Source organism: Microcebus murinus, chromosome 3, assembly GCF_040939455.1.
Source record: "Microcebus murinus isolate Inina chromosome 3, M.murinus_Inina_mat1.0, whole genome shotgun sequence".
Lineage (NCBI taxonomy): Eukaryota > Metazoa > Chordata > Mammalia > Primates > Cheirogaleidae > Microcebus > Microcebus murinus.
The window spans coordinates 57,615,183-57,642,015 of NC_134106.1; the positions used below are offsets into that span (position 1 = coordinate 57,615,183).

Sequence of the window (26,833 nt, forward strand, 5' to 3'; positions counted from 1 at the left end):
TAGGCCCTACCTTTCTCCTCAGTCCTTTCCAAGTATGACTGCCAACAAAAATCATAAAGGAAAAACACGGACATATTTGATTATACAAAAATTTAAAATATCCACAAAAAGTCCCTCCTTAACAAAAGGCAAATGACAAAATAGGAGAAAAAAATCTGCAATGTATACAACAAAGGATTAATATCTCAAATATGTAAAAAAAAAAAATTCTATAAATCATTAAGAGATGAATGCACTGACAAGAATATGAGCAAAAGAACATAAGCAAAAATTCACCACAGAAGAAATATAAAAGACAGAGAAGGTGAGGGAGAGAGGGAGAGAGAGAGTAAAAGGAAGAAAGGAAGGGAGAGAGGAAGAAGGGGAGGGAAGGAACATGTCCAACCTCATAAACAAGACAGAAGTGTACATAGGTTTAATCTTTCTGAAGGCAAGTTCATAACATGCATCAAAAGCTAAAACATGTACATCTTTTGATCCAGCCATTTCACATTAAGACATTTATTCTAAGGAAGTAATAGAACAAGTACTCAAAGACTTAAAAAAGATTCATTGCAGCTGTTTTGTAATATCTATAAAATAAGCTAAATATCTAATAATAGAAGAATGGTTAAATAAGTCACAATATATCCAAACAGTGGGCAAAAATTGATGATGCAGACCTTTAACACAGAAAGACAGTTACAATACGTTGCTAAGTGAAAAGGCAGATTACAGAGGACAATATTGAGTATATTCTTATTTTTATAAAAATACACAAGTCTCAAAGCATACACACCAAAATATCCACAATGGTAATCTATAGGATTATGGGTAATATTTTCTCATTTTGTCTCGCTTTACCTTCTAATCACTCTACTATCACAATAAATTAATTTGCATTCCAAAAATAATTTTAAGATTTCTTGATTGCTTTCTTCCATATCAACCAAAGATTACAGAACCAGCATTCATTTCATAGTTTCAAGTCTTCCATCTCCAACACCAAATTCCATTTGAGTCTTTGCAGGGGTCTTATTAAGATATAAACATATCCAGGCCGGGCGCTGTGGCTCACGCCTGTAATCCTAGCTCTTGGGAGGCCGAGGCGGGCGGATTGCTCAAGGTCAGGAGTTCAAAACCAGCCTGAGCAAGAGCGAGACCCCGTCTCTACTATAAATAGAAAGAAATTAATTGGCCAACTGATATATATATAAAAAAATTAGCCGGGCATGGTGGCGCATGCCTGTAGTCCCAGCTACTCGGGAGGCTGAGGCAGAAGGATCACTCAAGCCCAGGAGATTGAGGTTGCTGTGAGCTAGGCTGATGCCACGGCACTCACTCTAGCCTGGACAACAAAGTGAGACTCTGTCTCAAAAAAAAAAAAAAAAAAAAAAAAAAAAAAAAAAAGATATAAACATATCCAGCACAGAACAGTGAATTATAATCCTGGAAACCTCTCTGTGGCTTCAATAATGGAATAAATGAAACGATATTATAACAGTGCCTAGAACACTGCCTTACATTGAATGCATGGGGCAGAGACTAAGGAGAGTGAGTTGGAAGAGAGTCCAGGAAGAGATGGTAAGCAAAAAGGAAAATGGAAGTAACAGGTTAAGTCCCTGGGCACTGCCACTCAAATTTTCAGACAAATGGTTACAAACACATTTAATTAATAAGTATCAAACAGTAACTGTTATCTCTTCAGAACTCAACTTTTCTAGAACATAAGACATAAAAAAATGGTTTCTGTGCCAACAAGTGATATAAAGCCCATGGACTTTAATCACAGACAAGACCCTCACACTCTCGCTAACAGCCTCTTTATTGTTCCACACAGTTCTAACAAGCTTAGTCAGCCAGTACCCATGTCCACAGCAGATTAAATGCAGCAAATTAGAGGAGTGGTGCTAATTCAGGAAGGCACAGGGATGGTGGCAAGAAGTGACAGCTGACATTCTCCTAAGGAACCAGAAAACACTATAAAACACTAACGTGAAATTTAAAGAGATAGTCACCCAGGACCATTTCATTCAGGACCAAACTGTCTTACCCATATCAAGTAAACATCCCAATAGATCTATAACAAAACAATAAGATTCTAATAATGCATTTGAAAAATAAAAGAACTGTAAGAGCTTAAGAGTTGGAAAGTAATTTCATCATCAACTAGTCCTCATTTTACAAGGAATCTGGCAGACAGAATTGGGGAGCAATTTGCCCAGAGCACAGTACATAGTGAAGTCACTAGAAAGGTTCAGATCAGGAGTACTTCCAGCCTCTATGATGCTGCCTCTGCAGCATATGCTCCAGAAGATAAGCAAATGTGCATATAATGTATTTCAAAAAAAGTCCTATCCAAAATAGTAAACCTTTAAAAACTGATGAACCCTTGGGGGCCAGGAAAACCTATTTTCCAACAATGAGCCATCTTGAATGGGCTCTCCATATGGCCAGGCTATTCTTTTACTTATCCTTTGTTATCCCTTCTCTCTATAAACCAAAGGAACCCCTCCATATCCTTTCTCCACTCTTCTTAAATCCCCAATTCAGCTCCTACCCACAGCATTCAATAGAAAACAGAAGTCATGAGGCAAGAACCTCCTCAACTTCCCAAACCTCACCAATGGCCCTTCCCCTGTACCCATTCCTTCTCCTCTTCCTTCCAGGTCAGAGAATGAGGTGTCCTTTCTCCTCTCTAAGGCCATCTCCTCCACTCTCATCCATGACCTCCATGACTTCATCCATGACCTCCCATCACTTCCTTGAGATTCCATCAATAATCCCCTGGTACTGTATTATCAACTTCTTCCTCTATATTGGCTTCTTCTCTGCTTCATATACTCAAGACTCTTCCATCATTACAAAAATAATAAAAATTATTGTTAAAAATAATAAGTAACAAATTCTACCCTGTCTCAGTATCTACCTCACTTTTTATTCACTCATCATTTCACTGCCACCTAAATGGACTCCACTCATTGCTCCACTTAAACAGCTTTTACAAAGCTCACAAATTATCTCCATATTTGCAAATCCAATGAACACTCTTGCATCCTTGACCTTTGTAAGGTGTTAACATCCCAAAGTATCTACTGCCTCTTTCTTTTCATTTTACTTAGCATTCATTTTCATCACCTCTCTCTCTCCTGATTCTTTCTTCAATCATTCCTTCTGCCTCTTTCATGTGCTTATTCATTCATGCAATTGTTTCTGACTGAGCTCTGCAGCTGTGCCAGACACTATTCTAGACCCTGGGGTACAGCAATGACAAGTCAGACAAGGTCCCTGCTTATAGCTGAAATTCTAGCGGGGGAGCAGGGCTGGGGAATGGGACAAATAATAAGCAAAAAAACATGCTCTGTGGCAAAATAAAACAGTTCCTTACATTGGGTGGTCAAGGAAGGCCTCTCTTCCCTGAGAGAAGAAGGTGAGATTTAAGTGAGATGTAAATGAGAAGAAGCCAGCCACAGGAAGTTAAGGAGGAAGAACATTCCAGGCAAGAGGATTAGCCAAGCCTTAGACACTAAAAAGGAAACAATGTTATATGCTGAAAAAGATAAAGTAGAATCACTGTGACTAAAAAGCCCAGTGGTTGAAGTGAAGACAGAGATACCGTCTCGTGGGGGTTGGCAGGTCCCAGTGAAGACTTTGGGTTTCATTCCAGGTGTGCTCCTGTTCCTCACACAGTCTGTCAGGAGACCTCATTCCATTTCAGTCACTTAAGACACAAGTCCAAGATCCATCTGAGCTTTCTCACACCTCCAACATCTAATTATTAACACTGATTTTTCTACGTTTAAGGGAAAGATATGAAAAGAAGATAAGCAAAAAGAATGGAAGGGAATCTTTCACCTCCACTGATGACACCTCCCAGCATGGCTCATACATAGGCCACAGTTAACAAGCCATATCAGGAATGTTGTTTTAGTCCCAACTACACAGGTCTAACACTTCAGCTGTATCAACCGCACCCCACCCATCCTTCTCTCCCAAATGATCTCAATAGAAAACAACAGAACTTAAAAACCATGTTATGAATTTTTTGAGACCTTTGAGATCACTCAGTGATTTTATTCATACATACAAGGAAAGATACGCTCAGAATGCGGAAGTGATATGTCCAAGATAATGGAGGAGACCAAATGATCTACTTCCCTTACCTCATATGGTTGTTCTTTCACATTCTGTGAGCTAACTCTGAAGGCAGGACTTGTTTGTAGACTTGGACAACACTCCGTCATACCACCTTTAAAATTACCCCATAATTGCTGCAAGAGTAGACAGCCACTGAAATAATCCATTTTATGTTATTTTGACTCTAAAACTATGATTTTAAAAATGAAACTGCTCACGCCTGTAATCCTAGCACTCTGGGAGGCCGAGGCAGGCGGATTGCTCAAGGTCAGGAGTTCAAAACCAGCCTGAGCGAGACCCCGTCTCTACCATAAAAATAGAAAGAAATTAATTGGCCAACTAATATATATATATATAAAAATCAGCCGGGCATGGTGGCTCGTGCCTATAGTCCCAGCTACTTGGGAGGCTGAGGCAGGAGGATCGCTTGAGCCCAGGAGTTTGAGGTTGCTGTGAGCTAGGCTGACACCACGGCACTCACTCTAGCCTAGGCAAGAAAGCGAGACTCTGTCTCAAAAAAAAAAAAAAAAAAAAATGAAACTAATACTTCATCATCTGAGAAGGTCTCTACTATACAAAATTAACTTTTTTCAGGTGAATTCTCATCATTGGTCAGAGAGGCGTCTAGAGGTGGCCTTTCCACAAGGTTGTGGAGCTCACAGGGTGAACCACCAGGCAGGATTTGGGGTGATCCCTCTTTCCACTCCTCCTCTCTGAAACCAGCAAGAACAGGGAGAAATAGGGCCTACCTATATTCCCAGAGCTACATACAGTGATCAAGACCTCTCTAGACTCATTTTATAACTAAGCTGCTAGTGCCATATTTATCAGCCTTTTAAAAACTATATCCTCTTTAATAAATAAGAAAGTCTCGTGTCCTCTCCGCACTGCAACCTCTTAAGTCTACAATGTGCTCCTTGAGAGGGTATACCACTAATCCCCATCCTCTTTGAGGTTTCCCCCTTTCCTAGCTGGACCTGAAGCCAATCTGTGCATTTTTAATTTATATATTCCCTTCCTATTTGTTCCCTGTCCCCGTGCTCACTACCCCAAAGACAAGTTGAGATTCACTGTCCTCATTTGCTGCAGGCCAATATCCATCACAAACTAGAAAATGAAGGTATGCCTTGCTTAAAGATAAATTTCAGTAATATCTGAGCTTTTGATGCTTGATCTAATCTTCTCCATCTTTACAGGATAGCATCTAAATAGTTTTAGATTTCCTTTATATAGGTAAGATACTTATATGCCTAATTTTGAGATTGATAGTACCAGATACCCATAATTTAATCCAATCAATAAAGAGAGATTCACATGACTTTCTGGAAGATGTTCTACTTTGTTCTGGATTTTGTTATTCCTTAACTTTCCTAAAACCCTAGATTCAATAGTTCTTATTATAATAAGTTACGTGAAGTTCTCAAACATAGATCTATTATATTATAGGAATAGGGATAAATAAGGGAAGTCTACATATCTTAAATCTGTCTGGCCTCTCCTGCCTGCCCCGTGAGCTTGAATCAGTACTGATTTACTGTAATATTCATTCAGTTATTTTATTCTCCAGTACCCACTGCTGCATTGTTCAAATTTAAAAAGTCCTGAATTGTACACAAAATAAACCCAAGGCCTACACCCTGCTCCCAAAGAACTAGTTATCTAACACTAGAAAGTAGACACAAATGAAATAGATAAATAGCAAAAGAGAACTTTGAGATTATGGGTCCTAAACAGTCAACACAGCCAGCAAAAAAAGACAGCCATCCAGAGGCAGTTGTGGTTGAGTACCTAGGTTAGGTAGGATAAAGGTTAGGTAGGATTAAGACAGATGGGTGGGGAAGGGGAGGGTATCCCAGGGTGCAGGGAACACCATGAGTAAAGCATTGGAAAGAAATAAATCCATGGTACAGGGGAGATGAAGAGGGCACAGGCCTGGCTGATGCAGAAGACCTGCAGCATTAGCACAAAAGAATTTGAACTGGACAGGCAGCTGGGGCCAGGTGTTCCTGCAGGATAGAGAGCCCATCACACAAACATCAACTTGATAGGTTAGAAATAATTCCCTAAGACACAGGTAGCTTTCAAGAAGGGGAAAAAAGAAAAATCAAACCACAATATTTATTATTTATCTCTCTCTTCTCCCTATTCCCCACCTAGGGCTTTGTGGATACTCTGAGAGAAAGAGAGAGGGAGAGAGATCTCCAAACTCTAGCTCTGGCAGGTTAAACATGCAGCAAAACAAATACTGCCTGTTAACACAAAATCCATACACCCAAATATTAAGAATTACCATTTACAGACTGCTAACTAACATATGCCAGGCACTATGCTAAGTGCTTTGCATATATCATTTCATCTAATCCTTTCAACAACCCACGTTCTTACATTTTATAAATATGCATTTTATAAATGAGAAGACTGGATGCTAGTAAGTTTTCCCAACATCCCAGGGACATATTCAGGACTCAAGTCAAGGTCTGTTTACTTCAATTCTTATGCTTTTTAGCCACCATATATGGTACTAACCTGGACAGTCTTCCCTTAAGGAGAATATCATGGCACTCCCTTTATTTCAACTGAGAAGGGGAGGAAAGACAGTACTGGATATCAGGTTTGCCCCAACCATTACTGAGTTACACTTCTGGTCAAGCCAAGATTTTTCTCCACAAGCAAAAGGCCCAATGAATTATTTCTTCCAATGCTGCCCCCTGCCCCTGCAACCACCAAGATTCCCAGGCTTCTAAAAACAGTAAAGGACAAAGGCCTGAGGAACAGGGTTGGGTTATCCCAAGGGAAATTAAACAAGTCTAACAAACCTGTAAGATAACCAGTACTTCCTGAACCAACCAGATTCACCGACCAAAGAAAATGACTAATCAAGCTACTAGCAGAAGGCCTGTCACCTCTGTAAATGCCACCTAGGCCCAAATCCTCCAAGAAGAACCCAACCTAGTATGCCTGAGTCCCATTCCTTCTTCCTGTCCCCATAGTTAATAAAGTCGCCATTTTGTTGTCAAATTCATGCTCACTACCAAAGGGACAATAACCTTTCTCTTACCCTAAAGGTCCCAGTACAATAGCTGTAAGCGTCGTTGAAAACAGGCAGCAAACAAATTACATAGCATTATATTGCTTTCTCCAGGATTTGGGTCCTAGATGAAAGGCATCATTATTTAAGATCATTATAATTACAAATGATAGCCTAGCATCAATGCTATGCTTAGCCTTCTATTATAATAATATAAGGACGCCATAAGCTCTTTGGTCCAATAATCTCTCAGCTCTTCAGAAATCATAAATAACAAAGCTTCAATTGGCACTGCTATCCGTTGTCTGTCAAGGTTAACACAGAGCCCAAGGAAAAAACTGACCAGCTCAAGCTAAGTCACTCACAGCAGACCTCAAATGAAATTCCAAGCTGAACTCTGCCAAGATGGAAGGAAGTCTCACTCAAAAGGACTCTCCTTTCCTAACAATTACCTGTGACTCAATAGAAGAACTGGGATTGTTTAAAGTATACGTAAAAGACTAAATAATAGTAAAGATAATAGACCAATAATAAAAAAGAAATTAAGGAGGGAGAAAGGAGGCACAAAATGCTACAGCCAGTACCACCTTATGCGCCTTATGCTATTATTCCTGAGTGATTAAAATCACATAGAATAAAAAGGTTCTTTTGGTTTGGGTATAAACATAGAACACTTCAATTATTTATGTAGGCAATCTTATTCCTCAAAAAAAGACCAAAATATTACAGCACTTACTTCAACTTTCCTAAGAGAAATCCAGAACATATGAAAACATGCTGAATTAGACATGTTCCCTTTCTCAAACACGCAATTTTGCCTCCCAGGTGACATTTAGCAATATCCAGAGATGTTTTCCATTTGTCACAATGGGGTGTGTATCTGTAATTCTCGCATCTAGTGGGTAGAAGCCAAGGAAACTGCTAAACATCCTATAGTGCAATGGTCCCTGACCTTTTTGGTACCAGGGACTGGTTTCATGGAAGACAATTTTTCCACAGACTCTGGGAGTTGGGACTGGGATGGTTTCAGGATGATTCAAATGTATTACATTTATTGTGCAATAATAAATACTTATTATGATTAATATCATCACCTATTAATGATAATCTGTATTTGCAGTCATTCCCTTGCACATCACCACCTCAGCTCCCCCTCAGATCATCAGGCATTAGATTCTCAAAAGGAACGCACAACCTAGATCCCTCACGTATGCAGTTTACAGGAGGGTTCGTGATCCTATGAGAATCTCGTGCTGCCACTAATCTGACAGGAGGCGAAGCTTATGCAGTGATGTAAGCAATGGGAGCAGCTGTAAATACAGATGAAGCTTCTCTCACTTGCCCTGCAGCTGACCTTCTGCTGTGCAATACAGTTCCTAATAGGCTACTGGCCAGTACCAGTCTGCTGGTACCAGTCTGCAGCCCGAGGTTTGGGGACAGCAGCTATAGTACCCAGGACAGCCCCCCACAACAAAGAGTTATCCAGGCCAAAATGCCAGCAGCACTATGGTGATGCAACATGGAGAGAGGTGTTGACCAACATGGAGAGAGAAGAGTCACTCAAAAGGGCCTAATTTGCTGTGTGACTTCACGCAAATAACTTAAATTTTTTAATTCATTTTCTTAGAATTAATGAACTAGCAATTTTTATTAACCTAGTATAGTTAAAAATCTTTGTGTAATTTTCTGCATAAAATAGCTACTTACAGAATAAACCACTAAACCAAAGAAGATAGAATGGCAAGTCTCTGTTTGTAGACTCTGGTCATGGGGAGTTGTAATAGTACTCTACCACTTACTGAATATGGATTGTGAGCTTTAAAAAATTCTCCCATATTTCCATATCTGAGAGCTTGTGGTTTGAATGTCTGTGTGTCCCCTCAAAATTCATGTTAAATCCTAATGACCAAGGTGGTAGTATTAGAAGGTAATTAGGTCATGAGGGAGGAGCCCTCATGGATGGGGTTAATGCCCTTAAAAAAGGGGCCCCAGAAAGCTGTCTTGTCCCTTCCACCATGTGAGGACATGTCAAGAAGTTGGCAGTCTGCAACCCAGAAGAGAGCCCCCACCAGAAAATGACCATCCTGGCACCCTGATCTCGGACTTCTCAGCCTCTAGAACCACAAATTTCAGTTGTTTATAAGCTACTAGGTTATGATATTTTGTTGTAGCAGCCCAATGGACAAAGACACTGAGCAACCCCAAAATGCTGTGGACATATTACCTGACCTGAAAAGCTCATAGGGAGATTCAGTTGGGAAGAGCTATTAAAGTCAAGAGTACTATGAGAAAAGATACTGATGATCCTTTGTACAGGAAGAATTCTCAGGAAGAATCCTGCACTTGCAGCTAGAGACCTTGGGTTCAGGTTCTTTCACTGCTACTTCTTGTCAACATGGCTTTGGAGAAGTCATTTAACCTATGTCAGCCACTGCTTCCTCATCTGTACAGCTGGAGCAATAACCATCCTTCCTACCTCTGTAGAGATGATGTGATCATGAAATGAGAAGATGTAAGTATTTTGCATGAAAGACAGCTTGCCCCGCCAGTGAAGAATCAGTAAGGTTTATTGAGGATCGTGTTCCCAGCTTTGGCAGAGACGCTATGGCAAACAGAAAAGCAAGAGAAGACTTGGCCCCTGGCCTCCTAGTTGACATGATATGACCAAAACACAAAAAACAAGTGAACTCCACAAGACAATTACCTATCTCTTGCAATGCTGAGTGTGGTGGTGTAGTCTCTAAATTCTAGAGGGATTGAGAGGAAGGAGATCACAGAGGGCAGAAATGGCTACGAAAGATTTCATGAACATGGACTGTTCTTAACTGACAGCCTTTTCTCTGTAACCCATCCTTCAAGGAACCTTGTTTCATGGAATATATCTAGTTCAAAACGTTTGCATATGTTCTAGTCTTCTCTCAGTACATTTAAAGTAAGTATTTTAATATTTTTGGTGTTTTTGAAGAACAAAAAGTGGTTGATGACCAGGCGCAGTGGCTCATGCCTGTAATCCTAGCACTCTGGGAGGCCAAGGTAGGCAGGTTGTTTGAGCTCAGGAGTTCAGAGACCAGCCTGAGCAAGAGTGAGACTTTGTCTCTACTAAAAAATATAGAAAGAAATTAGCTGGACAACTGAAAATATATAGAAAAAATTAGCCGGGCACGGTAGTGCATGCCTGTAGTACCAGCTACTCAGGAGGCTGAGGCAGAAGGATTGCTTGAGCCCAGGAGTTTGAGGTTGCTGTGAGCTAGGGTGATACCATAGCACTCTAGCCCGGGCAACAGAGTGAGACTCTGTATCAAAAAAAAGTGGTTGAGAACCACTGCTCTAGTCCAGTGGTCTCCAAATGAGAGTATGCAGGATAATCCACCGGGGTAGAGAAAGAAAATACAACCCTCTATTTATTTTCAGCTTAAAAAATAAGATTTTAAGAGTAAAAAGGCAACCCACAGAATAGAAGAAAATATTTACGAATCATGTATCTGATAAGGAATTAGTATTCAGAATATACAGGGAACTACTAAAACTCAACAGCAGCAAACAAAAAAGAATACGATTCAAAAATAAGCAAATGACTTAAATAGACATTTCTCCAAAGATGATGTACAAATGGCTAGTAAACACATGAAAATATACCCAACATCACAAATCACTAGGGAAATGCAAATCAAAACTATCACCAGAATCTACCTCACATCCATCAGAGTAGCTATTATCACAAAGCAGAAAATAACAAGTGTCAGCAAGGATGGGGAGTACCCTTGTGCTTGTGTACTGTTGGTGGGAATGCAAAATTGGTACAGCCACTGTGGAAAACAATATGGCAGTTTCTCAAAAAATTAAAAATAGAATTACCATATGATCTAGCAATTCCACTTGAGTGGATACCCCAAAGATTTGAATGCAAGGTCTTGAAAAGATATTTGTGGCTCATGCCTGTAATCCTAGCACTCTGGGAGGCTGGGGGGGGGGGGGGGAATGCTCAAGGTCAGGAGTTCAAAACCAGCCTGAGCGAGACCCTGTCTCTACTAAAAATAGAAAGAAATTAATTGCCCAACTAAAAATATATATAGAAAAAATTAGCCGGGCATGGTGGCACATGCCTGTAGTCCCAGCTACTCGAGAGGCTGAGGCAGAAGGATTGCTTGAGCCCAGGAGTTTGAGGTTGCTGTGAGCTAGGCTGATGCTACGGCACTCTAGCCTGGGCAAGAGAGTGAGACTCTGTCTCAAAAAAAAAAAAAAAAGAGAGAGAGAGACATTTGTATACCCATGTTCATAACTGTAGCAGGATTGTTCACAATATCTAAACCTAACTGTCCATCAACAAATGAATGGGTAACTGCGGTATATACATATAATGGAGTATTACTATACCTTAAAAAGGAAGGAAATTCTTAGATATCCTACAATATGGGTGAACGTTGAGGGCATCATACTAAGTAAAATAAGCCAGTCACAGAAAGATGAATACCGTGTGATTCCACTTATATGAAGTACTCAGAGTAATGAAAACCATAGAGATAGAAAGTAGAGTGTTGCCAAAGGTCAGAGGGAGGGGGGATGGGGAGTTACTGTTTAATGAGTGCAGTTCCAGTTTTATAAGATGAAAAGAGTTATAGAGATGAATGGTAGTGATGGTTGCACATTATGAATATATTGAATACCACCTAACCATACACATAAAACTGATTAAGACAATAAATTTTATGTTATCTATATTTTACAACAAAAAAAATGGAAAAAATGAGATTTTTATCTTTACTAATAAGTAATATATGGCCCAACACTAGCATTCCTATTCAGTCAGTACATATGTCAGCATGTATCTCATTTTCAAGGGCTGATGGTAATATCCTTTAGAACACTGAAATATACCATAGTTTACGTGTGATGGTCAAATGGATTTACTAATTACATTGTTTTCAATTAATTAACCCTCATAAAACAAACAAAAGGCTTTAAAAGATTCCTATAAAAAATGCTGGATCAAAGATAATGCAAGCACAAGTGAACAAAAGAATGGCAGAGCTGTCATTTCTATTCCTGGTATGCTCATCTATCAGTCACATTACACTGTAGAAACAATCTCAATCCATTAAGATATGACAAGAAGCTCACCAAAACCTTGTTGAGATTATTTAAAATATGGACTCGCATCTGCTGACATTCATGATGAACTTCATCCAAAATATATACTGTGCCTTCAGATATTAGCTAATGATGGCATAACATGAATATAACTTACAAATAAACAAGGATACATATATGAAGAGATTGCATGCTTCTTAACCAATAGTGCTATCCTCTTCAAAAAGTGTAGAGACTATTGCTCTACATCAACACTGCCCAAAAAAACTTGTGATGATAAAATAGTCTTGTCTGTGCTGCCCAAACCTGGAAACGCTAGCCACAAGTGTCTATGAAGCAAGCAAGATGCGGCTAGTGGGTCTGAAGCCACATGTGGCTATTGGCTACTTTGGTGAACAGCACAGCCCTGGGCCACTAACAGTTTACTGCTATCTCAAAACCTACAGTTCCCCAGCAAGCAGCACCCTGTCTTGCTTTTGTGTCTTTGGCCATGTTATTCTCTACACCTAGAATGTTCTCCCCATCTTGTCCATCTAGCAACAAGTTCTCCGTTTTGAAGACACACCTCAAATGTCACCTATCTTTAGCTTTCTCTGACTACTCCCCACCCCACAAAATTAACTGTTGCCTCAGGTCTGTTCCTCTAGCCCTTTTACATCCCTCCATTACAGCACGGACAGTGACTCGCTCCCATGTCTGAAGTCCTATGACTGTGAGTTCCTCAAGGCAGAGCCATGTCTCATTCACCTCTGCATGATGCCTGGCACACAGTGAATGCTCAGTAACAGTTACTGAAGAAGGCAATGAATGAACTGACAAAGCTTGATCTCCCAATTCATAACGCACTATAATATGGCTCCAGAAAAGCAGACTGGAGGCAAGTCCTTGTTACCTCACAGTGCTAGATGCTGCTTCAATAGGTAATACCATTTACATTACTATAATTTTTGTCTCTTTCAGATACAGATATCACGGTTATCTCTGGAGTAGGCTCAGAGTTAATCATACTTCTTAGAGAGCAAGATAAAGGTGATACTAGTCCCCTTTCTGAAGTGTCAACTTTCAAATACTGCAAATTAAAGTGATGGCTCTGAAGCAGTAATATTTTCTCATGTGTGTTCTATTAATATTTATGAAGCCTTTCCTGTGTACTCTACATGCCATTTTAGCTATCGAGGTACAAGTGTATGCCTCCCCCATATCCTCCTACTCAAAAAAAACCTGTTGTTCTCTCTTCATCATCTCTCATTAAATGAGCATGACTTAGTCAGAAAGACCAAAAGAAAGACTTTGACCATGGCAATTGCTTATTCTGGTCTTCATTTCTGAATTCTAGATTGGGCTATATTTAGCACAGCTATAACCGTCATCATGCCTGAAGCCAGGAAGAAGACACCATTCACAAACCACCCCCTGAAAATCTGCAGTTGCCTCTGAAAAACCAGACTTTCCCAGCAGGCAAAGACATGTGAGGTGGGAGAGATCAAATTGGTGTTTGCGTCAAAAAAAGGTCTCAGGTACTTTTAACTAACTAATCTCTCTGCCCAACATGTAAGGGTCTCCATAAACTTATTTCCTCCTTTCTCCCCAACATACCTTCTGCTCTGGTCAAACATCTTCATTATCTCCCCTGCTCACTCCTCTCTGTAACAGTGGTCATCTCACTCCCCCACCTGCTTCTGCTTAAGCTTCTTGCCTCTTATGGAACCTTCTGGGACCACTCCCTTTCCCTAAAATTAGGTGAGGCACAGCAGGGGAGCAGTGCATATCTGATAGCTATTCAATTGTTATTCAAAACGCCCAGAGCCACCAAAGAAAGTGAACAGGAGCACTCTCCCAAGCAAAAGTGAAAGAATGTCATTCTACCACTCCCTGTCCTTTTTTCCTTGATTTTGAAGGGGAAACTTGTACTCACCAAAACTGTAACAATGTTCTCAAAATTCATCATACTGTTTCACCATTCCACACCTTTGCATATGCTATTCTCTCTCTCTGGAAGGCCTTGGGTAACTTCTGGTACATCTGCTGGGCAATTTCCATTCCTGTTCAAACCCCATATCATCTATGAACCATCACTCCCAGGCCCTTTCTCTTTATCATCGCCTAATATCTTTCACCATCTGTTAACACACTAAGGGCCATGCTAAGTGCTGGACACTTATCTCAGTGTTATTGTACAGTGCTTGACACAAGGAAACACTAATATTCACTAGGGGAATACACACATGCATCATATTGACACCACTACCAAGTTAGAATTATATGCCTTATATGGGGTTTTTTTGTTTGTTTTGGGGGGTTTATTTTAGTGGTGGTTTAACACGCATTTGTAAGCCTTACTGCCTTGCTTGCCTGTAATGGATTGAAACGTGCACCCTACCCCACAAAAGATATGTTCAAGTTAAAACCCTGGTACCTGTGAATGCGGCCTCATCTGAAAATAGAGTCTTTGCAGATGTGATCAGTTCAGATAAGGTCATTAAGGTGGACTCTAATCCAATATGACTAGGGCCCTCAGGTAGAGTCCTGGGGCAGTAAAAGGTCTTTAGGGAAAAACTAAAGAAATTTGAATGAAGAATAGTTAACAGTGAAGCACTTCAACATGAACTGAAAAAAAAAAAAAAATGAAGAATAGTTAACAGTAAGTAGTTTTCATTAGCCCTAGACCAGGATTCCTAGAGTAAAGGTGAGAAAGTTGTTCTGAAGAGCCACCTGGCCCACCTTATATAGAATTGATACAGCTCTGGAATGTTGTCTTAGACACAGTAATAAATGAATAAAGTTATTTATTACTTAAAGCTTAGATATAAGGCTACATATAGCTAAGGAAATGTGATAAAAACATAGCTCTTCAGTCCTTCTTTGAACATTGCTCCAATTTTCCCACTGAGCTCATTCTGGAAGCTTAAACCAAATCTTCCCTTGACATCACATACCCATTAACTTAGACATGATTTAGCATCTCATCATGGCATCTTCGCTGAGAAAGCTAGGGAGAAAAATATCCTCCCTGGCACCCAGCCTAGAGATAGCCATATTCCTCTAAACTCATGACTTACAGCCTTCACTTCCCCCAAACAAGTCCCTGCTAGACTAGTTGGTGAAACCAGGCTAGAAAGGCTGATGCTACCAGTGGAGAGACAGTAGCCCAGCATTCTCATGTCTTGCCCAGCACCTGCTCCTTGGGGTTCTTGTAATTCCTCACTGTAAAGCTCAAACCAATGCTCACATTAGAGAAAAATGGATAATCAGTGGATATAGTGGTAATCTGGTCTGTATGTGAAGCCTCCCACTCCAAAAACTCCTCCCTAACCTGCCTGGCCACTGCCCTGGACACTCAGTGTACAACTCTCATGGTCCTTAGACAGCCCTGACTGAGGCTGGTGTATAGGTCAGCACCTGGGAACTCACAGAGAAGAGGGTCGAGGGAAGGAGCGTGGCTACTCAAAAACATCTATTGAGCCTTTAAGGAGCTGGTGAGGCCTACGCAAAGAACACTGGGCTCTGCCCTCCCACAATGGAGGAAAGGGATTGCTTCAGATCACTGCAGCCAAACTAGCCTTCACATTGCTCCCACTCCCTCTTAATTATATATATAAAACATAGATGATGTGCGTGTGTATATACTATACATGATGTATATATGTATAATGTAATGTTGCTGGTAAATAACAACTACCATTTATTGAACACCTAAAAAATGTTTGTTAAATACTTTATATACATTGCCTCATTTAATCTTCAAGACCACCCCAGAGGACAGTGGTTCTCAAATTTGAACTTGCATCAGAATACCTCCAGGAACTTGTTAAAGTCCCACACCCAAAGCCTATGGTGTGAGGCCCGAGAATCTGCATTTCTAACAAGCTCCTAGGTGATGGGGATGTTCTTGATCCAGGCTCCACTTTGAGAATGATTGCCATAGGGAAACAAAGATTCAAGAGAGATTTGAGATGTCTTGTCCAAGGTTCCACAGATGGTAAAGAACAGATCCAGAATTCGAACCTAGCGCTGTCTGACTCTACAGTGCTTGTAATCATGCTACTGTGTGCGTGAATGTACACCTTGTCTTCTCAAATTCATTGGCAGCTCCTCAAAGGCAGACGTCACACTTTATACCTCCTTCATCCTTCTTAGAACTTTGTAGTGCCCTTGGACTTGGTAGGTGCTACATAAATTCTTTGTATACTGGCTCCTACGTATGTACATACTTCTAAGAGCCACAGATTCAAACGGAATTAAAGCCAAAGAACATCAAAAGGTCAGCACTACCAGATCTTGTTTTACATGATATTCTCTCTTGCTGAGTCTTTGCCCACACTGCCACCATACTAGCTATGTCCTATTCATTATTCAGTCACTTCCTCCAGAAAACAATTCTTGGCTCCCTAAAATTGGGGGCCACTGCACCCTAAGCTTACCTCCATGGTGGCACGTATCACTCCATTCTAACTGGCTATTTTCCATCTCTCAAAGTAGTTTGCAAGTACCAGCATCTAGTATAATACATTCCCAAAACCTAGCACAGTGCCTGGTACATCACAGGCACTCCCTGTTTGTTGAATGAATAAAAAAATGCAGAGCTGCAAAGCCCTAAATTCCACTTAAAAATATGATAATGCATGATGCATAGTTCTCAGGGATGAATTCCTGGGAAGAGGAAGGCAACATAGATAACAAAGACCAATTTCACCTTTTCTCTTCTTCATCACTCTTCTCACACTTGGGAAACAGGCACTGCTCAGGGCAGCACAATCTATGATGAGATAACGTCCTAGCTGAACAAAGTGCTCCTGGGCTATATGGTCAGCAGAAGCCATTCAGAGAGAAGGAAAGAGCTCTGTGCCCCCTCATTCCTCCTGATTTCTCTGTCACACACTTTCCTTCTCCACCCCACTGCAATCAAGGGCTTTGGCACAAGGAGGAAACAAACATATCAGACTCAAGGGTGCGGATCTGACAGCGGGCACAGAAGCATCTCTCTATTCTGCACCAAAGCCCACAAGAAGGATCCAGAGGGACAGTGACTCAGGCCCCGGATTAAGTCCAGCTGGAGCAGTACTGAGAATGGAAAAGAGCAATAATTTCAGAAGGACATTAATTGTCAGATATCTTTTCTAAAATAGTGTTTTCAACCCTACCCCAGAAAACTGGGCCCTGCTGAATTTAGTGCTTATACAAGCTGAGAGCCAAACACAGACAGCTTCTTCCTCTTCCCGACCCACCCACCAGCCTGCAACACTCACCATGACAAGCATGTCCCAGGGCTAGGTCAGGACCCTTCATTCAACCTCAGCTTACAAAAGACTCCTTCTTAAAGAGGCCTCTTAGCCTTCTCTCTTCCCCAGCTAATAAACTGTTCCCTACCACCACCATGTTGCAGTAATACAGGCCTCCCCCTTCCTCCAACCCCTGTCTGTCTATAACACAACCTACAGCGGGTTGGCCCCATCCAATTAGTTTGAATTGCTTCATGCCAAGGAAATTGCTGCTTTTATTAAAAATAAAAGCACACCAGGCAGGCAATGGGCTGTGAAAAGTCTGAGTCTAGCATAATTATGAAGGTCGAGGTTAAGGTTACCAAAAGAGACAAGCAAAGATTTCCTGAAAGCCAGGGGGATAAAGATATGTATCTACAAGAGTATAGATATACTGACAAAACACAGAGGGAATTTACACAGATCTACATAACATCCTCTCCAACAGAGGAAAAACAAGATCAGAGCCACTCTCAAGTAATTCTTCTTTTGGTTAAAAAAAAAAAAAAAGACTAAAACAGAAGGAAGAGGGGCCTACTAGACTGAATTCAAAATAGCCACATTCGTTTTATATAATTTGTTATCTTAGCTATATCCTGGGGACCTGATTACAGCTGGGTCAGGAAACAAACCTAGTCAAATCCACCAAGAGCCTTGGCTCTTGGTAAAACACATTCCCATTCTCCGAAAATGCTCTCTTCCTTCCAACGCCTGCTCATGAAGTGGGAAAGTTAGGTAGGTAGGAGAAGCAGAAACCGCTCTCTCTTCTTCTAAAGCCCCCCCCCCCAATCCCTACCCTTCAGCCTTCACATCAATATTTCAAGTTTTAGGAGGATGACAAGCCCACCACCCTGCATCTGGTGTAAAGCTTTCCACTTTCACACAGACGTTTTCTCGTCTGATCCTCATAATTCGATGAGGGGACGAGGGTGGCTTTCCAACGTTTTAAAAAAATAAATAAAAGGCCACTGAGATAAACAATTTCGGCAACTCCCCGCACCCCCATAAGCCCTGTCACTTTCAAATCTCAGTTTTAAATCTCTCAAGGACAATGACTCACAGGGCAAGTGAGGGGGGAAGGGAGGGTCAATTGGTCACAACCCATTCATACATTCAACAACTAGAAACCAGAGTCTTGCCGCATCAGCACAAGATTTTAATTTACGGCGCACTGAGTCCCACTGTACCTTCCGCCAACACCTCGTCCACAGTGACCTGCTGGCGCCCGATGCCAAAGACTCTTCCGATGTAGCCACTGCCCAGGCCCGAGGTGCTGCCCCCTCCTCCGCTGGAGCCGGAGCCCAGGCCAGAGCCGCCCTGCTCTCGCCGGGAGTCGAAAAACTTCTTCATCTTACAAATAGGAAGCAGCAAAGCAAAATACCGACGGTTTTTAGATTTTTTCTTTTTTTTTTAAGAAAAGAGATCCAAGGATTTCTTCTCGGATTTCAGCTCGGAGAGGAGCCACCCGAATCCGGCCGTGGGGGTGGGGGCTGAGGGAGGATGCCTATAGGAATACGCGTGTCAATCGCGCGGCGGGTCCCCTCCTCCTCCAGAGAGCGATTCGTGTAAGTTTAAACCTGTGATGACAGAGGAAGAGAGAGGATGAATCAGTAACACACTTAGAAATTCAACTGCTGAGTCCTAGGGGGAGCAAAAGCCATCATCCTGGGGAAACGCTTCATGCATTTTCCTGGCGAGAAAAACCCTGGGGCTGAAAACGCCTCCCTGGCCCCAGAGCCCGGGACCCCGGTGCCCGGGGATCGGAGAAAGGAGGGATTCGAGCTGCTCGGGCAGCACCGACCCTGCCGGGCACTGCCTCCCCCTCCTCCCCGGTCTCCCCGCCGCCCCTCGAGGCAGCATCCTGGCTGCACCCACTTGAGATGGCTCGGCGGCTGGCGCCCAACTACCAGCCCCGCGACATTGTCACGGCCGCTGGGCCGGCCTGCGACGCAGAGAGGAGGCGGCGCTGCAGCGAGAGCCGGGGCCGCGTTCGGCGCCCGCCCGCGCGCCAGCTGATCCCCGGAGCGCCCGGCGGAGACTGACCCGCCGCCCCTCCCCCGCGCGCGCTCCCGCCCGGCTCCATCCACCCAACCAGGAAGTGAATCGTCGCCGGAAGTGTCCCTCGGGGCGGTGCGGCGAGGGCCGGGGCCTCTGCTGCTACCACCGCTCTGTTGCGACAGATGGGATGGAGTCGACGGAGAGAAGGAGACCGTGGGAAGTGGGTCTCATTGCAGAGAGAGTTTTGGAAAAGAATGTTATCGCCCTGGTCACGGGGCACCCTGGGAAAGGTAGTTCGGCGCAGTTCGCCGGTTGGACTACAACTCCCAGCATGCCCCTGGGGGAGCGGGCGAGGCGGCTGCCGTGGCCTCCGCAGCCCCGAAGGTGGTTAGTGGGGTGGTGCATATGTGGGCTTTCGGAAATTTAAACACATCCGGAAAAGAAACTGCCAAAGACTAGGTTTCCCCCTGCTGCCTGTTCCACCCTTCTAGAGCCATCTTCTTTGCGGCCTGGCCTCCTGACACCAGGGATTCTGGGGGTTGTGGTTTCCGAACGGATCGAGGCTGACACCTGAACTACGCGGCTTAACCGCTTGGCCCCAAGAGGGTCCTGTGGAGCTTCCCGACGTCACCTGGGCAGGAGTGGAAGAGAGTGATCGGGAATATTGTGCTGGCAGTTGGAGCAGGCCATACCGGAACTCCGGACCAAAAATAAAACCGGTGCCCTTCCGCCCCCAACCTCAAATGCTGATTTTGCTTCCAAGTGTTGTTGAGAGCTGGCTCTGCAGTCAGCTCTGAGCTAGGCGCTACGAAAACGCTCAGTAAGACAGTGTCTCCTCTGGGAATGTACAAGCTAGATTCAAACCGAGAAACTGCTAAAGGTTGTGTGCAGGGCAGAACCTAGGGTACCAGGAGACCCAGCCCGCTGACTCGCCCCCAAATAAATGTTGGGGCTCCTCAGCCAGTGGTGACTCTTATTTCTTCCACCTTTGCTGACGTTATGGGTGGGCCTGATCATCATTAACTCCCTTCCACACAAAGACCCTAGGCTGACCTTCTGTTTTCACTTTAAGATTTGTCATTGTTGCTTATTTCACTCTGATATCGCCTGAATGCCAAGGGTGGGAGTGGACTGTGTGATTTGCATCTGCCAAAGGCAGAAGATTTTGAAGGCCAGTTGGTACCCTTCTCCATCACTAGATTTCCTAAAAGATGATGCTGAAGGTAGTGCCAAATTCCTGGCAAAAAAAAAAAAAACCACTGTTTTTCTAACCCCAGAATATAGGTTATTTTTCACCTCCACCCGCTCTCCCCACTCCCTAATGTTGCGACAGCCCTCTTGGCTTGTAATTCGGCTCAGAATTTTTTTCAGCAGGTATTTGAGGAGAATAGAGAAGGGTGCCCCAGGAAGAAAAAATGGTTCTTGTTTTCTCTAATCTGAATATTGAACTGAGCTGTGACTGGGCTAACACTGGCATTTGGTGGTGGTGGTGCTGCTGCTGCTGCTGCTTGTTTAAAGTAATGCCATTGTAATTAAACTCCCTGTGTACAGACAGCATCTTTTCTTCTGGAGAGAAGTCAATGTTGTCACCTAAGTTCGCAAATTCATGCAGCCACCTCCAGGGTGAAATGCAGCACCTATTAAAACATTCCCTCAAAACAAGCCCACGAAGACATGTTCTCTGCATTTTCCTTAAAAGGCCACATTTTTGTCTAAGGAAATTTGGAATAAATCTTTTTTTTTTTTTTTTTTAGACAGATTCTCACTTTGTTGCCCAGGCTAGAGTGAGTGCTGTGGCGTCAGCCTAGGTCACAACAACCTCAAACTCCTGGGCTCAAGCAATCCTCAGCCTCCCAAGTAGCTGGGACAACAGGCATGTGCCACCATACCATGCTAATTTTTTCTATATATATTAGTTGGCCAATTAATTTCTTTCTATTTATAGTAAAGATGGGGTCTCACTCTTGCTCAGGCTGGTTTCCAATTCCTGACCTTGAGCAATCCACCCGCCTCGGCCTCCCAGAGTGCTAGGATTACCGGCATGAGCCACCGTGTGGGCCTGGAATAAATCTTAAAATAGTTGGGAAAGCTCATTTAGAATTAGACTCATTACAATGGAATACTACTCAAAATTAAAAAAAAAAAAAAAAAAAAAAAACAATAGAATTAGACTCATTGACCCCCATTTTTCTCAGCACCTATTGGTTTTGACTGACTTTTCTAAAGAAGAAGCTTTATTAGGTCCTAAAATCTGTTGCCATGTATCAGTTTTTACTTTTCTGGACTTTCCCAGTAGCAGACTAGGCCAGGCTTACACCAATCTCAAATCGCACTTTTCAGAGATACAGAAACTTCCAGTAGGCTTAAGGTAGCTAACATATATTTACTGAACACCCACCTGGATGCTCTGATCAGAATTTGAGAGAAGATGTTTTAAAACAACAAAAACAAAACAAAAAATAGATGGTTAGATTCTTTGCCCTCCAATCTCTCAGAGACAAGTAGCAATTATAATGACAAATCCACAGTTTTTCTTGTTTTACATATATTAAGTTATTTAATCCTCACAACAACCCTATGAAATAAGGTACTCATTTTACAGGTGGGGAACTGAGATAAGTGACTTGCCCAAAGTCATAATTAGAATAAATGGCAAAGCCAGGATTCAAACCCAAACATTTTGGCTTCAGTTCCCAGTGCTTAACTGGCTACACTAAACTATCTAGTTAAAAAGAGCAAACACGCCAGGCACAGCGGCTCACACCTGTAATCCTAGCTCTCTGGGAGGCCGAGGCGGGAGGATTGCTCAAGGTCAGGAGTTCAAAACCAGCCTGAGCGAGACCTCGTCTCTACTATAAAAAAATAGAAAGAAATTAATTGGCCAACTAATATATATAGAAAAAATTAGCCGGGCATCGTGGCGCATGCCTGTAGTCCCAGCTACTCAGGAGGTTGAGGCAGGCGGATCGCTTAAGCCCAGGAGTTTGAGGTTGCTGTGAGCTAGGCTGATGCCACAGCACTCACTCTAGCCTGGGCAACAAAGTGAGACTCTGTCTCAAAAAAAAAAAAAAAAAAAAAAAAAAGAGCAAACAGACCAGGTGTGGTGGCTCATACCTGTAATCCTAGAACTTCTGGAGGATCACCTGAGGCCAGGAGTTTCAGGTTGCTGTGAGCTATGATTGCACCACTGTACTCCATTCTGATCAATAGAACAAGACCCTGTCAAAAATTAAAAAAGCAAACATTAGCTGATGAAAAGACATGAAAACAGAAACATATCTACAAGCAGCATAGGACCAGGAGACAGGAAACCTGTGCCACCTCATAACTCTGACCCTAAACCACAGATCTCTGGGTCTATTTCTCAGCCATAAAACCACAGCTCTCTTATAACTCTTAGTAATTTTCTAGTTCCTGAGTGTAAAATAGTCAACGGATCAGCCACTATAATCTCAAAACTCCTACCACACTTACTTTCTGGATAATTGGTCCCACCCTGCCTTGAATTCCTATTCAAGTTTTCATGTATGTTGCCATTTTAACTAAGAACTTCCAAATTAGGGAACACTCTTCTATGTATCTCTTTGAACGTCCAATGTGATAGTTTATATAAAATGTATTCTTACCAGTACTTAAATAAACTAAATAATCGACTTCAAATTAAATGTGACACAAAAGAGAGCAATGTGATTAAAGTGGAAAATTTGAAGTATTCTAGATTAGGTGAGCTTTTGAACTAGGTCAAAATACTATGGATAAATACCAATTAAAGGAAATGGGAGGCCGGGCACAGTGGCTCAGGCCTGTAGCCCTAGCACTCTGGGAGGCCGAGGCAGTAAGATTGCTGGAGATCAGGAGTTCAAGACCAGCCTGAGCAAGAGCAAGACACCCTTCCCCATCTCTACTAAAAATAGAAAGAAATTAGCTGGACAACTAAAAATATATAGAAAAAATTATATGGGCATAGTGGCGAATGCCTGTAGTCCTAGCTGCTTGGGAGGCTGAGGCAGAAGGATTGCTTGAGCCCAGGAGTTTGAGGTTGCTGTAAGCTAAGCTGACGCCACGGCATTCTAGCAGGGCAACCAAGTGAGACTCTGTATCCAAAAAGAAAAAGAAAAAAAAACAAGAAAAAATTAGCATTAGCAGGGCAACTGAAAATAGAAACAAAAAATTATCTGGGCATGGTGGTGAGCGCGTGTAGTCCCAGCTACTCAGGAGGCTGAGGCAGGAGGATTGCTTGAGCCCAGGACTCTGAGGTTGCTGTGAGCTAGGCTGAGGCCACCGGCACTCTAGCCCGTGGAACAGAGTGAGACTCTGTCTCAAAAGAATAAATACATAAAAGGAAATGGGAAAGGGAACTGACATTTACTATGTATCTTCCACATGCCAATTACTGTGTTACACACTTGATATATTATCTTGTTTAATCCTCATGGTTCCATCCCTACAAAGTGGATACTATCACCTATTTTATCAAAGTAAATAAGGTTATACTATTATCCCCAATTTTATAGATGAATAATGAAGGTTTGTTAGGAGCAGACAGACATGTATGGCTTGTTAGGTTTGGAGGAAATGATTTGACCTATGGGGCAGCTAAATCATGTCACTGTAAACCCAGTTAGAGAAACGACGTGCTGCATCTTCACAGAAAATCAAAGAGAAGGGGACCAACATTAATTAAAGACCTCAACTAAGTTGAGCACTGTTTTGCGTATTTAATCACATCATTTAACCTTTACAATATACCTATGAGGGATGCATTACTTTTATTTTATCAATGTGGAAACAGAGGTGGAGCAGGGTTAGTATATTGACTACTGCTCCACACAGCCTGCAAAAGTCAGAGCCAGAATCCGACCAGACTGACCTCAAAACCCACATCATTTTCACTACACTATGTGGTCTTTCTATGTTGCCAACTATTAGCCCAGCAGAACTTGTTAGAAATGCAGATTCTCGTGCCCCATCCAGACCTACTGAATGGGAGAGAGGGGCAGAGGCAACAGTTTCTTTTCATTAACTGTCCAGGTAATTCTAATACAGATTCAAGTTTGAGAACCATTGTTTAGTAGAAGGGAACTTGTAACAACCATTTCCCTTCTTTAAAAATTACATTTCCTGATTTTATTTTTGTATTCTGATTAGGAAAGTAACTATGTACTATTGAGGAAAGTGTATAGAAGAAAATAAAAATTATCTGTAATTCTACCACTAAGAGATGACTGCTATCCACATTTTGATCAATTTCCTTTTAGCATTATTTCCATACTTAAGTACATTTTTACCATATTAGATCCATTGCAAATTTAAGTAGGAATCAGTGGTTTATTTTCATTCATTTTTATTTTGCATTCTCTCACAAGTGTAAAATATTCTCTATATTTGTGAATATATATATGTCCATTTCTTAGTCCTAATTTTTTTTTTTTTTTTGAGACAGAGTCTCACTTTGTTGCCCAGGCTAGAGTGAGTACTGTGGCATCAGCCTGGCTCACAGCAACCTCAATCTCCTGGGCTCAGCTATCCTGCTGCCTCAGCCTCCCGAGTAGCTGGGACTACAGGCATGCGCCACCATGCCCAGCTAATTTTTTGTATATATATATTTTTAGTTGGTCAATTAATTTCTTTCTATTTTTGGTAGAGACGGGGTCTCGCTCAGGCTGGTTTCGAACTCCTGACCTTGAGCAATCTGCCCGCCTCGGCCTCCCAAAGTGCTAGGATTACAGGCGTGAGCCACCGCGCCCGGCCCCTAATTTTTTATATTTGTGTTTTCTCCCATATTATTTTGATTAGATCAACTAATTTTTTGCCTATACTTTCAACAGAAATGCTATTAGATTTTTTAAAAATCAACTGTGGAGGTTTTTTAATTTTCTAATTTATTATTCTTCTTTTGTTTATATTTTGTTTTTTCTTTAACTTTACTTTGGCTTATTTTGTTATGTCTCCAATTATTCAGATAAATATTTGATTTATTTTCTTTTTTCTTTCTTGTTTCAAAATAAAAGCACTTAACGTTTTGCATGTCACGGAAGTTTTCATTTTTCTCTACTCATTAGTATATTTAAATTTTAAGTACTCTAATGATATTTTTCAGTTCCTCTTTGTCACAAGTATTATTTAAAGTCACGTTTACTTTTTTTCTCTCTTATTTTTGTTTGCTTACTTTCTAAGAACTGAGAATAATATGAATAGTGGTTAAGAGTGCAGGCTCTGGAGTCAAAACTACTGGGTTTGGCCGGGCGCAGTGGCTCACGCCTGTAATCCTAGCACTCTGGGAGGCTGAGGCGGGCAGATTGCTTGAGGTCAGGAGTTCAAAACCAGCCTGAGCAAGAGCGAGACCCCGTCTCTACTATAAATAGAAAGAAATTAATAGGCCAACTAATATATATAGAAAAAATTAGCCGGGCATGGTGGCACATGCCTGTAGTCCCAGCTACTTGGGAGGCTGAGGCAGCAGGATTGCTTGAGCCCAGGAGTTTGAGGTTGCTGTGAGCTAGGCTGACACCACGTCACTCACTCTAGCCTGGGCAACAAAGTGAGACTCTGTCTCAAAAACAAAACAAAACAAAACAAAACTACTGGGTTTGAAGCCCAGTTTTGTCATTTACTAACTGTAATAGAGTCCAGTCAGCAAAACAGAAACGACACTAAGTATTTCAAACAGAAGATATTTAATATAAGGAATTGATTAAGTAAGTGTTGGAAGACTAAAAGACGCTCAGGTAACCAGAGACTAATAACTACAGGAAGCAGCTACCACCTTAAGGGACGTGGGAACAAAAGGAGAAAGTCAAGTTACCGTTAAGAGAACACAGAACGTAGGAGTTCAGAGAAGAGGTCCTGTAGGGCTGGGCTCAAACCTTTGAGGGGAAGTGCTGCCCAGCTGGTGCTTGCACCTCAGAGGAGCGCAGAATTCTCTACCCTAGCCCAGCTGAAGATTCCTCTGAGGAGTAAAGCAAGATTCATGGTGGGAGTGGCCAAAAAAGCTGAGAGCTACCACCAACTGTCATCCAACTGTCAGCTACTGATGCTGGAATGACACAAGAAAACAGGAAAGTCCAGCCTTCTCTCCTCATGCCTGCCAATTCCCTTCCAGGTCCCCTCCTTGCTCCTTCCAGCTTCCCTCTTATTAGCAGGAAGAGAGAGCCAGTGGGCAAAAAGGTGTGGAAAGTATGGACTGCAGAGCTCCAACCTCAGGATCAGAGCATAGATACAATAGTTAGATAACCAGTACACTTAACTCCCCCATGTCTCAGTTTCCTCATCTGTAAAATAGATATAATGACAGTACCCACCTTATTGGGAAGCTCTGAGGATTAAATGAGCTAATTCATATAAA

The 26,833-nt window shown here is 42.1% G+C and overlaps 1 protein-coding gene and 1 long non-coding RNA gene across 12 annotated transcripts in view; one reads left to right on the forward strand and one right to left on the reverse strand.

The window, feature by feature from the left end:
• Positions 1-19,895, reverse strand: part of AAK1 (AP2 associated kinase 1) — a 175,156-nt gene extending 155,261 nt beyond the window's left edge. For all 11 annotated transcript variants that reach the window (XM_076000850.1, XM_012750099.3, XM_076000849.1 and 8 more), the window contains exons 1-2: positions 19,366-19,895; positions 18,678-19,067 (exon numbers count right to left, since the gene is read on the reverse strand). In XM_076000850.1, coding sequence (XP_075856965.1) covers positions 18,678-18,840 — 163 coding nt within the window. In that variant the 5' untranslated portion in view covers positions 18,841-19,067; positions 19,366-19,895. The remainder of the gene's footprint in view (positions 1-18,677; positions 19,068-19,365) is intronic.
• LOC109730587 (uncharacterized) lies at positions 19,621-20,447 on the forward strand. The gene is made up of 2 exons (XR_002223495.2): positions 19,621-19,708; positions 19,980-20,447. It is a non-coding gene; the product is annotated as an uncharacterized LOC109730587 (long non-coding RNA).
• Positions 20,448-26,833: the final 6,386 nt, after the last annotated feature.